This window comes from Bombina bombina, chromosome 9 (assembly GCF_027579735.1).
Source record: "Bombina bombina isolate aBomBom1 chromosome 9, aBomBom1.pri, whole genome shotgun sequence".
In the NCBI taxonomy this organism is placed as follows: Eukaryota; Metazoa; Chordata; class Amphibia; order Anura; family Bombinatoridae; genus Bombina; species Bombina bombina.
The window spans coordinates 28,161,219-28,176,792 of record NC_069507.1 but is presented as its reverse complement, the minus strand read 5'-3'; the positions used below and the strand labels follow the sequence as shown (position 1 = coordinate 28,176,792).

The 15,574-nt window shown below is 39.2% G+C and overlaps 1 protein-coding gene across 1 annotated transcript in view; it reads right to left on the bottom strand.

The window, feature by feature from the left end:
* MYOZ1 (myozenin 1) overlaps positions 1-15,574 on the bottom strand; it is a 44,435-nt gene that overhangs the window by 6,350 nt on the left and 22,511 nt on the right. Inside the window, exon 4 of the mRNA XM_053692009.1 lies at positions 2,008-2,275. Within this exon, the coding sequence (XP_053547984.1) occupies positions 2,008-2,275 (268 nt within the window). The remainder of the gene's footprint in view (positions 1-2,007; positions 2,276-15,574) is intronic.

Sequence of the window (15,574 nt, the reverse complement as noted above, 5' to 3'; positions counted from 1 at the left end):
TTAACCCCTAAACCGCCAACCCCCCACAACGCAAAGTACATTTTAACACTATTAACCCCTAATCCGCCATCCGCCCACAACACAAAGTACCTAATTACCCTATTAACCCGTAAACCACCAACCGCCCACAATGCAATCTCCCTAATTATCCTATTAACCCCTAAACCGCCTACCCTCCACAACGCAAAGATCTAATAACTAAGCCCCCTAACCTAACACCCCCTAAATTAACCCCAATTAAACTACAATTACATAAAATGAAAAAATCCTATCTTTACATGAAATAAAAAAAAAAATTACATAAAAATAAAAAAACTAAGATTAAATTAAATTAAAATAAAAAACCTAAGATTACAGAAAAAAAAGAAATTATCCAAAATAAAAAATAAACCTAATCTAATACCCTATAAAAACAAAAAAGTCACCCCAAAATAAAAACCCTAAGCTAATACTAAACTACCAATAGCCATTAAAAGGGCATTTTGTAAAAAAAAAGACCCCTACTATCTCTGAACTACTGAAACAGTTCAATGTGGAACAGCACTAGAGGACAGGAGTGCTCGTGAAGACAGGTGAACTGCCACTTCACCAAAATATGTATAGCAAAATGAAAATGTCCACAGCTCTCCAATGCTAGAAAATTTCTTTATTAGGACAAAAAAGCTTTTTTGTCCTAATAAAGAAATTTTCTAGCATTGGAGAGCTGTGGACATTTTCATTTTACTATCTCTGAACTAGTAAACATATTAATTTTGCAAATGACAATTGAATCTTATGACGCTAAAATCTTTAAGACATCCAACGATTCTACCTAGTTAAAATAAATACAAACTTGCCTGTAAAATAAAAATAAACCCTAAGCTAGATACAATGTAACTATTAGTTATATTGTAGCTAGCTTTGGGTCTATTTTACAGGTAAGCATTTAGTTTTCAATTGGAATAATTTAGTTAATGATAGGAATTTTATTTAGACTTATTTAAATTATATTTAAGTTAGGGGGTGTTAGGGTTAGGGTTAGACTTAGATTTAGGGGTTAATACATTTAGTATAGTGGCAGTGACGTTGGGGGCAGCAGATTAGGGGTTAATAAATGTAGACAGATGGCGGTGATATTAGGGATGGAAGATTAGGGGTTAATCATAGTTAACTAATGTTTGTGAGGCGGGAGTGCGGCGGTTTAGGGGTTAATATGTTTATTATAGTGGTGGCGACGTTGGGGGTGGCAGATTAGGGGTTAATAAGTGTAGGTAGGTGGCGGCGACATTGGGGGCGGCAGATTAGGGGTTAATAAATATAATGTAGGTGGAAGCAATGTTGGGGGCAGCAGATTATGGGTTCATAAGTATAATGTAGGCGGCGGTGGTGTCCGGAGCGGCAGATTAGGGGTTAATACATATAATGCAGGTGTCGGCGATGTCGGGGGCGGCAGATTAGGGGTTAATAAGTGTAAGATTAGGGGTGTTTAGACTCGGGGTTCATGTTAGGGTGTTAGGTGTATACATAGCTTTCCCCATAGGAATCAATGGGGCTGTGTTTTACGCTGCTTTTTTGCAGGTGTTAGACTTTTTCTCAGCCGGCTCTCCCCGTTGATCCCTATGGGAAAATCGTGCACGAGCATGTACTCACAGCTGACTTAAGCAGTGCTGGTATTGGAGTGCGGTAATGAGCAACATTTTGCTCAACGCTCACTTCTTGTCTTTTAACGCCGGGTTTCTGAAAACTGGTAATACCAGCACTGTAGGTAAGTGAGAGGTGAAACAAAACTGCTTGTTAGCACTGCACAGCCTCTAACGTAAAATTTGTAATTTGGGCCATTGTTTGTTGTAACTATAATCACTTTCCAGTTTCATGTGTATATTATTGAAGCTGTGCTTACATTGGTAACCTGTTTTGTATTTTAATGTCATGAATCATTTCACTCCCTTTTCTTTCCTTTTGTATTATATTAAATTCTTTAATAAAGGCTGGATAAAAAAACAAACAAACAAACAATGTGTCACTCACCTTTTCCTCCTGTGCTGTCAATACCTCTGCTTCCTTGTCCACCACTGCCAGCACCACCTGCCTGACCAGCTCCAGCTGCACCTTTGCTCCCTGGTTTAGGTGGAGGTGTGGGTGGTTGCAGACCTCCTGGCCCATACTGACCACCAGATAGGCTGGATACCATTCTTCCACCGCCATGTACCAAACCATATCCACCTCCTCCAACACCTATTTGTCCATCAACAACCATGTGTCCACCAACAGATGGGATGAACTTCTGAAAGTGGTCCTACAGGAAGGAGAAGATACAGAATTTAATGTGCAAGGGTTCTTGCTGGTTGTGTAATATACCATTTATTTTACAAACAGCAATGTTGAAAGTTTTTTATTGAAAGGACAGTGTTTAAACATGAACATTAGCAGGATGTACCTCTCAGCCAATTGGCATTAGAAGGAAGTACCTCTCAGCCATGAGCATTAGCAGGAAGTACCTCTCAGCCATGAACATTAGCAGGACGTACCTCTCATCCATTAACATTAGCAGGAAGTGCCTCTCAGCCATAAACATTAGCAGGAAGTACCTCTCAGCCATGAACATTAGCAAGAAGTGCCTCTCAGCCATGAACATTAGCAAGAAGTGCCTCTCAGCCATGAACATTAGCAGGAAGTGCTTCTCAGCCAATTAGCATTAGAAGGAAGTGCCTCTCAGCCAATTAGCATTAGCAGGAAGTACCTCTCAGCCATGAGCATTAGCAGGAAGTGCCTCTCAGTCATGAGCATTAGCAGGAAGTACCTCTCAGCCAATTAGCATTAGAAGGAAGTACCTCTCAGCTAATTAGCATTAGAAGGAAGTACTACTCAGCCAATTAGCATTAGAAGGAAGTACCTCTCAGTCAATTAGCATTAGCAGGAGGTACCTCTCAGCCAATTAGCATTAGAAGGAAGTGCCTCTCAGCCATGAGCATTAGAAGGAAGTGCCTCTCAGCCATTAGCATTAGAAGGATGTACCTCTCAGCCATGAACATTAGCAGGAAGTACCTCTCAGCCATGAGCATTAGCAGGAAGTACCTCTCAGCCATGAACATTTGCAAGAAGTGCCTCTCAGCCATGAGCATTAGCAGGAAGTACCTCTCAGCCATGAGCATTAGCAGGAAGTACCTCTCAGCCATGAGCATTAGCAGGAAGTACCTGTCAGCCATGAACATTAGCAGGAAGTACCTCTCAGACAATTAGCATTATAAGGAAGTACCTCTCAGCCATACACATTAGCAGGAAGTACCTCTCAGCCATGAACATTAGCAGGAAGTACCTCTGAGCCAATGTGCATTAGCAGGAAGTGTCTAGCTGCCAATGACTATTAGCAGGAAGTACCTCTGAGTATTAGCAGAAAGTGCAGTACCTCTCAGCCAATGAGTATTAGCAGGAAGTACCTCTCAGCCAATGTCTAGCAGGAAGTTGATAACTGATACTGTTGTAGTTTCAAATGAAATTTAAACATTTTTTTTTCACTTTATTAAAAAAAACTCAGTAATAAGCAATAGTGATAATATATATGCTGCTCTGCATAATGATTTTGAGGATAGATAGATCTGCAACCTGCACTAATAAAGGATCCCCTGCATTAGGATTGTACAGATTCTGCACACACTTATGTATAGACTGGCTCAGGGGCGTATTCTGGCCTAGGCCAACAAGGCCGGTGCCTAGGGAGGCAGATTTGGGAGGGGCAGCACATCTGCCCTATCCTCTCTCTAAAAGCCAGCACACAGTACAGTGAGCGATAAAGTGCAGGCTTTTACAGAATAGACAAGGCACGTGCGCTGATTAAGGCCACTCTTCACAGGCAGTGCTCCTTTAAACCGTTGCTTCATTTAGAGCCGCCGGCATTTTTAAAGTGGAAGCGTTCTTGGTGAGAAACTTGCCCGGGGATATGCTTACAGTGTGAGGCTGGAGGAGAAGACCTTGTGCCAATATGCTGCCTCCCCTTGTCAGCTGTGGTGGGTCTGCGAGCGCAGTGCTTATTGCAGGTCTTAGTAACTAACAGACTGGATGCGTCTGTGCACTGCTTAGATCAGCTTGTGATGTCTAATCATAAACTCTCAGCGCTAATGTATGTTTGTTACTAATAGCTAGCTTTGTCTGCATTCATGTGAAGTCTAATCATAAACTCTCAGCGCTAATGTATGTTAGCTACTAATAGATAGCTTTGTCTGCATTCATCTGATGTCTAATCATAAACTCTCAGCGCTAATGTATGTTTGTTACTAATAGCTAGCTTTCTCTGCATTCATGTGATGTCTAATCATAAACTCTCAGCGCTAATGTATGTTAGCTACTAATAGATAGCTTTCTCTGCATTCATGTGAAGTCTAATCATAAACTCTCAGCGCTAATGTATGTTAGCTACTAATAGCTAGCTTTCTCTGCATTCATGTGATGTCTAATCATAAACTCTCAGCGCTAATGTATGTTAGCTACTAATAGCTAGCTGTCTCTGCATTCATGTGATGTCTAATCATAAACTCTCAGCGCTAATGTATGTTTGTTACTAATAGCTAGCTTTCTCTGCATTCATGTGATGTCTAATCATAAACTCTCAGCGCTAATGTATGTTAGCTACTAATAGATAGCTTTCTCTGCATTCATGTGAAGTCTAATCATAAACTCTCAGCGCTAATGTATGTTAGCTACTAATAGCTAGCTTTCTCTGCATTCATGTGATGTCTAATCATAAACTCTCAGCGCTAATGTATGTTAGCTACTAATAGCTAGCTGTCTCTGCATTCATGTGATGTCTAATCATAAACTCTCAGCGCTAATGTATGTTTGTTACTAATAGCTAGCTTTCTCTGCATTCATGTGATGTCTAATCATAAACTCTCAGCGCTAATGTATGTTAGCTACTAATAGATAGCTTTGTCTGCATTCATGTGATGTCTAATCATAAACTCTCAGTGCTAATGTATGTTAGCTACTAATAGATAGCTTTCTCTGCATTCATGTGATGTCTAATCATAAACTCTCAGTGCTAATGTATGTTAGCTACTAATAGCTAGCTTTCTCTGCATTCATGTGATGTCTAATCATAAACTCTCAGCGCTAATGTATGTTAGCTACTAATAGCTAGCTGTCTCTGCATTCATGTGATTTCTAATCATAAACTCTCAGCGCTAATGTATGTTAGCTACTAATAGCTAGCTGTCTCTGCATTCATGTGATGTCTAATCATAAACTCTCAGCGCTAATGTATGCTACTAATAGCTAGCTTTCTCTGCATTCATGTGATGTCTAATCATAAACTCTCAGCGCTAATGTATGTTAGTTACTAATAGCTAGCTGTCTCTGCATTCATGTGAAGTCTAATCATAAACTCTCAGCGCTAATGTATGTTAGCTACTAATAGCTAGCTTTGTCTGCATTCATGTGATGTCTAATCATAAACTCTCAGCGCTAATGTATGTTAGCTACTAATAGCAAGCTTTCACTGCATTCATGTGATGTCTAATCATAAACTCTCAGCGCTAATGTATGCTACTAATAGCTAGCTTTCTCTGCATTCATGTGAAGTCTAATCATAAACTCTCAGCGCTAATGTATGTTAGCTACTAATAGCTAGCTTTGTCTGCATTCATGTGATGTCTAATCATAAACTCTCAGCGCTAATGTATGTTAGCTACTAATAGATAGCTTTCTCTGCATTCATGTGATGTCTAATCATAAACTCTCAGTGCTAATGTATGTTAGCTACTAATAGCTAGCTTTCTCTGCATTCATGTGATGTCTAATCATAAACTCTCAGCGCTAATGTATGTTAGCTACTAATAGCTAGCTGTCTCTGCATTCATGTGATGTCTAATCATAAACTCTCAGCGCTAATGTATGTTAGCTACTAATAGCTAGCTGTCTCTGCATTCATGTGATGTCTAATCATAAACTCTCAGCGCTAATGTATGCTACTAATAGCTAGCTTTCTCTGCATTCATGTGATGTCTAATCATAAACTCTCAGCGCTAATGTATGTTAGTTACTAATAGCTAGCTGTCTCTGCATTCATGTGAAGTCTAATCATAAACTCTCAGCGCTAATGTATGTTAGCTACTAATAGCTAGCTTTGTCTGCATTCATGTGATGTCTAATCATAAACTCTCAGCGCTAATGTATGTTAGCTACTAATAGCGAGCTTTCACTGCATTCATGTGATGTCTAATCATAAACTCTCAGCGCTAATGTATGCTACTAATAGCTAGCTTTCTCTGCATTCATGTGATGTCTAATCATAAACTCTCAGCGCTAATGTATGTTAGTTACTAATAGCTAGCTGTCTCTGCATTCATGTGAAGTCTAATCATAAACTCTCAGCGCTAATGTATGTTAGCTACTAATAGCTAGCTTTGTCTGCATTCATGTGATGTCTAATCATAAACTCTCAGCGCTAATGTATGTTAGCTACTAATAGCTAGCTGTCTCTGCATTCATAAACTCACGGAGTAAATAGTAAATGGACACTTAAAAAGTTTAATTACTTGAATGATGGTAATTACTGTATGTTGCATGTAAAGGGCAGTGATTTTTTCAAAGTGTATTCTTCTTTCCCTCCCTTCCTCTCACCCTTCTTCCCCTTTCTCCCTCCCTTCCTCAACTCTCTTCCTCCTCAACTCCCTCCTTTAACTCCATTCTTTCTTTCTTTCTTTCCCTCCCTCCCTTCTTCCTCTCAACTGCCTCCCTTGCTCCCTTCTTTCACTCCCTTCTTTCCCTCCCCACTTTTCTCTCTCTCTCTCCCCCTTCTTTCCTTTTGCTCCCCTTCCCTTCTTTTCTCTCCCTTCTCTCAGGGAGAAAATGATATGAGATGCATGCAATTCAACCCACTTGTATGCAAGTGTTTTGCTATCCCATTTTATTTTGAATTGTTATGAAATAAAAAGCAAAAAAACATTTTACCCACTGACCCAAAAAAATATTAAGGGGGAAAAAGGCCTTTTGGGGGGGTGGGCAGCAGAATTTTGAGTGCCTAGGACAGCACAAAACCTAAATACGCCACTGGACTGGCTGCTATGGGTCCCCCAGCACTTGGGCCCTGGTGCCATCGCACCTGCTGCACCAATGGTAGTTCTCACCTGTGTTGGAGATCAGTATTATTTATAACAAGACATATTAAAACAGGAAAAGCAGAGAGGGGAAGATCTGCCCTAAACATTTTAATGCAAAATGTTACTTTGTTAAAGGTCTAGATAGCAACTATTAGCAAGTATGGTGTAGGGGGGGGGGCGCTATATTACCTATAGGTACATTATCATATTTCATTGATTGAACAGATCCAGGCTGTGCTATGGGAAGATTAGCAACACAGATACGATGGGAGAAGTCAGCTGGTGACTTATAAACATCAAATGGTCTTAAATAGCACATGGGAGCCCCTTGGTGAGTAGCAAGCAGACCAGACGTGTGAGAAAGGTCACGTGTGTTGCCGACTTAAGTATATTGACTGTAGTGTAGTGAAATACAGAATCCAAAGAAGGAGAGCACTACAATGATCTGAGAGTGAATGACTGAGGAGTTTGCTTCCAGAGAGCTAGAAAGGGCAGTTTGTGATGAATAAATAGCGCACATGAAATCACATGACATGTTGCTGGGTATTTGTTTTTATTTTTGAAATAGTAAGAAAAACACTGGGGAATGATCTTCTACTAGCGGACCTGGGGTCTTCTCTACGAATGGTTTTTCTAACCCTAAATTCAGTTGTTGCCTCTTTTTGTACCGTTTAGTCAGTCGGTAAAGCAAAAAATACAATCTCTTATTCATTAGAGTATTAATTACTTTAAATTACTGAGCTTAGATAACAGCGTGAGCAGAACACGGAGGTGAATGGCCAGTCAAATGACTGTCGCTCTTTATTGGCTCATTAGTGTTTCCTGCTTGAGCGCAGCTTGTGGCTTACGAGTGTGACATTACCTATGTGTTTAACCCGCTGGCAGTGATTCAACATGTAGTTAGCTAGTGTCAGTAATGCAAAAATATGTGCTAATTAATTCTAACATGTCCATTTAATGTGTGGATATTGCTACCATATGCTTGTGTGACTGTTATGTGTTTACTTGCTACATTCAAAAGCAAATAAAAAACTGTGCAAACAAATAAATAAATAACCAGCACTACTGATAGCCATTAGCTGATACTCTCTGTGTGTGAATGATGCCCCAGTCTGATTTTATCCTGTATTCACACAGCACTGAAATATCTTAGCCTCTTAAAGGGACATTAAACCCAATTTTTCTTTAATGATTCAGATACAGCAGCAATTTTAAGCAACTTTCTTATTTACTCCTACTATAAATTTGTCTTCGTTTGCTTGCTATCTTTATTTGAAAAACTGCTTAGGATCCGGCCCATTTTTGGTTTAGAACATGGACAGCACTTGCTAATTGGTGGTTTAATGTAGCCAGCAATAAGCAAGCGCTATCCAGGGTGCTGAACCCAAAATGGTCTGGCTCCTAAGCTTACATTCCTGCTTTTTAAATAAAGATATCAAGAGAACAAAACAAAAAAGATAATAGGAGTAAATTAGAAAGTTGCTTAACATTGCTGCTCTATCTGAGTCATGAAAGAAAAAATGTGGGTTTAGTTTCCCTTTAAGGACCAGTCAACACATTAGATTTGCATAATCAACAAATGCAAGATAACAAGACAATGCAATAGCACTTAGTCTGAACTTCAAATGAGTAGTAGATTTTTTTTATAACAATTTTCAAAGTTATGTATATTTCCACTCCCCTTGTACCATGTGATAGCAATCAGCATATACGTATAGTCTGTGAATTCTTGCACATGCTCAGTAGGATCTGGTGACTCAAAAAGTGTAAATATAAAAGACTGTGCACATTTTTTTTAATGGAAGTAAATTGGAAAGTTGTTTAAAATGACATGCTGTATCTGAATCATGAAAATTAAATTTAACCTGAGTGTCCCTTTAAATGGAGAGCAGAACTACTTTCCTGCAGTACGATTGTACTAATTAGGTCCCACTATATATATATATATATATATATATATATATATATATAGAGAGAGAGAGAGAGAGAGAGAGAGAGAGAGAGAGAGAGAGAGAGAGAGAGAGAGAGATTTATAGAAATATATAGGTGAATTCTTCTATATGTTATCAGTAGGTTTTTGGTATTGCCAGTTATTAGCTGACTGTGTCACCCCCATATATGATTCATGAAGAAAGCCGTGAAGCAACTTAGCCTAGCAAATAAATCACAGTTGCTTTAAAGACTGTTTGGTGCACAGTGACCCATAAGCTAGTATTTGCCACTAACAGTGTAAGTACAGGGTCTGCAAGCAGAGAAAATCTGTAAACCAGCTCCCAGCCCAGCTGTTCCATCAGCTAAATATAGCCTGAAATACAAGAAGTAAAAACCAGGATACTCGCTGGGATTATATAACCCTATGTGTCTGATGGCTGGTGCTGCAAGAGGGAAGGGGCTCTTAGCCCCAGCTTGTAATTATTTTACACTGTACTGCTGGGTTTCTTAAAGAGACAGGAACATAAGTTCAGTTTGTTTTTCTGCTACAAGAAACTGATGAAATAAAAGGTGTTTAGTACATTTCAATTTGGATCCAAATATTTTTGCATTACAGGTGCACTAATAACAATACTTCTAGTCTAATAAATAATAGTTGAAGTGATATCCTTACTGTGCACAAGCATGAGATAGCCTTACTGTGCACAATCATAAGATATCCTTACTGTGCACTGTCATAATATAGCCTTACTGTGCACAAGCATGAGATAGCCTTACTGTGCACAGTCATAATATAGCCTTATTGTGCACAAGCATAAGATATCCTTACTGTGAACTGTCATAATATAGCCTTACTGTGCACAAGCATGAGATAGCCTTACTTTGCCCAATCATAAGATAGCCTTACTGTGCACAAGCATGAGATACCCTTACTGTGCACAGTCATAATATAGCCTTATTGTGCACAAACATAAGATACCCTTACTGTGCACAAGCATAATATAGCCTTACTGTGCACAATCATAAGATAGCCTTACTGTGCACAAGCATGAGATATCCTTACTGTACAAAATCATAATATAGCCTTACTGTGCACAATCATAAGATAGCCTTACTGTGCACAAGCATGAGATACCCTTACTGTGCACAGTCATAATATAGCCTTACTGCGCACAATCATAAGATAGCCTTACTGTGCACAATCATAAGATACCCTTACTGTGCACAAGCATAATATAGCCTTACTGTGCACAATCATAAGATAGCCTTACTGTGCACAGTCATAATATAGCCTTACTGTGCACAAGCATAATATAGCCTTACTGTGCACAATCATAAGATAGCCTTACTATGCACAAGCATGAGATATCCTTACTGTACAAAATTATAATATAGCGTTACTGTACACAATCATAAGATAGCCTTACTTTGCACAATCATAATATAGCCTTACTGTGCATGAACATGAGATAGCCTTACTGTGCACATGTATGGGATATGGCCTTACTGTGCACATGCATAAGATAACCTTACTGTTCATGAGCATGAGATAGTCTTACTGTGTTCAAGCATGAGATATGTGTTGTTTATCCCAATAAAGAGACCATGGCAGGTACTTGTGCATGACAGGCCTTACTGTGCATGAACATGAGATAGCCTTACTGTGCATGAGCATGAGATGGCCTTACCGTGCATGAGCATGAGATAGCTTTACTGTGCATGAGCATGAGATGGCCTTACTGTGCATGAGCATGAGATGGCCTTACTGTGCATGAGCATGAAATAGCCTTACTGTGCATGAGCATGAGATAACCTTTGCATGAGCATGATATAGCCTTTCTTTGCATGAGCATGATATAGCCTTACTGTGCTTGAACATGAGATGGCCTTACTGTGCATGAGCATGAGATGGCCTTACTTTGCATGAGCATGAGATAGCCTTACTGTGCATGAGCATGATATAGCCTTTCTGTGTATGAGCGTGAGATAGCCTTACTATGCATGAGCATGAGCTATAGCCTTACTGTGCACTAGCTTGAGATAGACTTACTGTGCACAATCATAAGATAGCCTTACTGTGCACAAGCATGAGATGGCCTTACTATGTACGAGCATGAGATATCCTTACTGTGCACAATTATAATATATCCTTACTGTGCACAAGCATAAGATAACCTTACTGTGCAAAATCATAAGATATCCTTACTGTGCACATGCATGAGCTAGCCTTACTGTGCACAAGCATGAAATAGCCTTACTGTGCACAAGTATAATATAGCCTTACTGTGCACAATCATAAGATCGCCTTACTGTGCACAATCATAAGATATCCTTACTGTGCACAAGCATGAGCTAGCCTTACTGTGCACAAGCATAAGATAGCCTTACCGTGCACAATCATAAGATAGCCTTACTGTGCACAGTCATAATATAGCCTTACTGTGCACAATCATAAGATAGCCTTACTGTGCACAGTCATAATATAGCCTTACTGTGCACAGTCATAATATAGCCTTAAGTGCACAAGCATAAGATAGCCTTACTGTGCACAATCATAATATAGCCTTACTGTGCATGACCATGAGATATCCTTACTGTGCACAGTCATAATATAGCCTTACTGTGCAGAAGCATGATATATCCTTACTGTGCATAGTCATAATATAGCCTTACTGCGCACAGTCATAATATAGCCTTAAGTGCACAAGCATAAGATAGCCTTACTGTGCATGACCATGAGCTATCCGTACTGTGCACAGTCATAATATATCCTTACTGTGCAGAAGCATGAGATAGCCTTACTGTTCACAATCATAAGATAGCCTTACTGTGCATGACCATGAGATATCCTTACTGTGCACAGTCATAATATTGCCTTACTGTGCACAGTCATAATATAGCCTTACTGTGCATAGTCATAATATAGCCTTACTGTGCAGAAGCATGAGATATCCTTACTGTGCACAGTCATAATATAGCCTTACTGTGCAGAAGCATGAGATATCCTTACTGTGCATAGTCATAATATAGCCTTACTGTGCACAGTCATAATATAGCCTTACTGTGCATAGGCATAATATAGCCTTACTGTGCACAAGCATGAGATATCCTTACTGTGCACAGTCATAATCTAGCCTTACTGTGCACAATCATAAGATATCCTTAATGTGCACAAGCATAAGATAACCTTACTGTGCATGAACATGAGATAGCCTTACTGTGCACATGTATGGGATATGGCCTTACTGTGCACATGCATAAGATAACCTTACTGTTCATGAGCATGAGATAGGCTTACTGTGTTCAAGCATGAGATAGCCTTACTGTGTACAAGCACAAGATAACCTTACTGTGTACAAGCATAAGATATCCTTACTGTGCACAAGCATGAGCTAGCCTTACTGTGCACAAGCATAAGATAACCTTACTGTGCATGAACATGAGATAGCCTTACTGTGCACAAGCATGAGATAGCCTTACTGTGTACAAGCATAAGATAACGTTACTGTGCATGAGCATGAGATAGCCTTACTGTGCACAAGCATGGAAGCATTTATGTATTGAAACAAACAGTCTATCCATGCAAATGTTCAATTAAACTTATATTACAACTATAGAAAATGCCTATTTCACACAATTCATACTTGTTATCTAATAGGGACATTTGCCACAGCTCCACTGCTGACAAGGGACGCTCCTCCACAAGAATAAAAAAATAAGTAGGTTTATTCAGCATAGGAATGAATAAAAACCATGTCATTCTTATAACATATGTATTTGGGTGCAGGAAAGAAAACCAAATTGCTGTAAATGACATTTGGCGGTAGCCTTTATTAGTAAGGTCTCTCAGAGCAGACTTACACAAAGTTCCAAGGCTGCCCTAGAATATAATATTGCTAAGTAATAAACTACACACATCAGCGCTCCTCAGTGGCTCTACCTTAAGTCTTTTTCATGCTTCTATTGTGTGCAGTATAAAGTCTTTTTTTTAGCTGTCTCACACATCACATTCATATGATTATTGGCAAAACATATCAAAGCCTATTGTACTCTTCAGTTTCATTATCTTTCTTTTCAGGGATTCAAACAACATTCAGGAGTTTTGACATAAATGCACAGTATCTAGTATATTGTTCCAGACATTTGTTATATTGTTGTACAAATGTATAGTTTTATAGATATATTCATTTGCAGTGCAATAAGGCATCATGTTGTGACCGTAATTCTTCTAAATGCCAGACCTACATATACACTGACACATTGCTTATGTATTTATTGTATGTTTTACAATTTACATAGAAGTATTGATACATTTAAATTAAAGGGATATGGAACCCAGACAATTTATTTTGTGATTCAGATAGAACTTACTATTTAAAAAAAAAGAGCAAATCAATTTTGATAATAGAACTAAATCCGAATCATGAAAGAAACATTTTTGGTTCTCATGTCACTTTAAACTTAAATAGATTGTATAAAGCATGCGATTTTCAACAACTTATCAAATTTACTCCTACTAGCAATTTTGTTTAGTTATCTTGGTATCCTTTATAAAGAGTAATTTTAGGTGAGCTTGGAAGCGTGCACCGTTTCTTTAGCCATCCAGCAGCAGTGTTTGCAACAATGTTTAAAGCAATGTCATACATAGTTGAAAACACCATAGAATGCTAAATACCTGTTTCTAATCGCCTACCAACCAACCTATTACTCTTCAACAAAGGATGCCAAGAGTACAAAGTACATTTGATAAGGGAAGAATATTGGAAATGTGTTTAAAAACTGCTTCTTCTGCCTGAATCATAGACGTTTATTTTTGACTTTACTTTTTAAAGAAAGATGCTGTAATTTCTTACAACATGTTTTAATCAAAAATCCTGATAACTTTGTGTTTTTGTTCTGCAGGTAGGGGACATCCTAGTTGGGTGCCACAAGTATTCAGCTCCCACACAGGAAATTGCTAGTGAGCCAATCAGGATGGAAGGATCACTGGCTGTGCCCTTCTCTGTAGCTGCAATGCTTGGGGCTCTCAGGCTGTCTTTACCTATGTGTTTAACCCACACAAAGGTGGACAATAATTTCACAAACTACCTCTTCAGATGAGGCCAGTGACAATACACAGGTATGCAGCCTTATCTTTATTTGGGGTGGAGTAACATTGACAATGTATTGTACCTCTCTATCTATGGTTAGTAATGCTAAAATGACATCCTGTAACAAACTAGAGAATGTCATATGTGCAATGTCATTTAAATGACAGTGTAAGGTACAGAATTGTGTACTGTATGGGTAGGAAACCTCTCTGATATTATGTTACCTTATCCATAAACTGCAGAGAAATCTTAAGGACTTAAGTAAATTGGAACAGACCAGATTTAAAGGATTTCTTTATCTGAGCGCATGTGAGTCAGTCCCAATTACTACATTAAAGGTCACATCAAGCTTGGGCATTCTAGTGTAAAATAAAAGGCTGCATCTCCATAAAGCATTTTTATATTTTAAACACATTTTTTATTTTATTATATTTTAACCCTTCCTAAAGCCATGCAATTCCAGAAGATACAGACCCAAACAGAAGTTGCATAAACCTGTAAGCTTATCTGGAACAGCCCTTGGGGCCTATTTATCAACCTGATCTGACAGTGCGGATCAGGTCCGCAAGACCTCGCTGAATGCGGAGAGCAATACGCTCTCCGTATTCAGCATTGCACCAGCAGCTCACAAGAGCTGCTGGTGCAACGCCGCCCCCTGCTGACTCGCAGCCAATCGGCTGCGAGCAGGGAGCTGTCAATCAACCCGATCGTACTCGATCGCGTTGAATTGCGGCGCAGGCGGAAAGGGTTGTGGAACAGCGGTCTTTAGACCGCTGCTTCATAACTGGTGTTTCTGGTGAGTCTGAAGACTCGCCAGAAACACGGGCCCACAAGCTCCCTACGGTGCTTGTTAAATGGGCCCCTGTATATGCATCCACCAATCAGCAGCTAGAACCTAGGTTCTCTGCTGCTCCTGAGCTTGCCTAGATAAACCTTTCAGCAAAGGATAACAAGAGAAGGAAGCAAATTAAATAATAGAAGTAATTTGGAAAGTTGTTTGAAATTGTATTCTTTATCTGAATCATGAAAGAAAAAATTGGGGTTTTATGTCCCTTCAACAAGCAGCGTATACTGCTTTCTACGCCCATTGTTTCTGGCTCTGCAGAAACTAAAGTTAACAAGTAGCGGACTGAAATCATCCCGATCCGAACGGCGAATGTCTGGCGCACATGATTTGCTACAGCGAATTATGTCCGCCCGGCACTTGTTAAATTGACCCCTATTTCTGAACTTCAAATGAGTAGTAGATTTTTTACAACACATATAATTAATAATTAAACAAATAAATAGTACATCAAAGTTATATTTTATATAATTAATTATATGTTGTCCCCCGCATGCACTTTATGTGCACTTCCTCTATCACATTTAGCTACCAAGTACTGCGCATGCACTATTAGGAAAATCTAACAGAACACAAGCACTGTCTGTCACATTTTCCTACCTGTTGAGTCTGGATGCGCTTATTACGTCACCGCT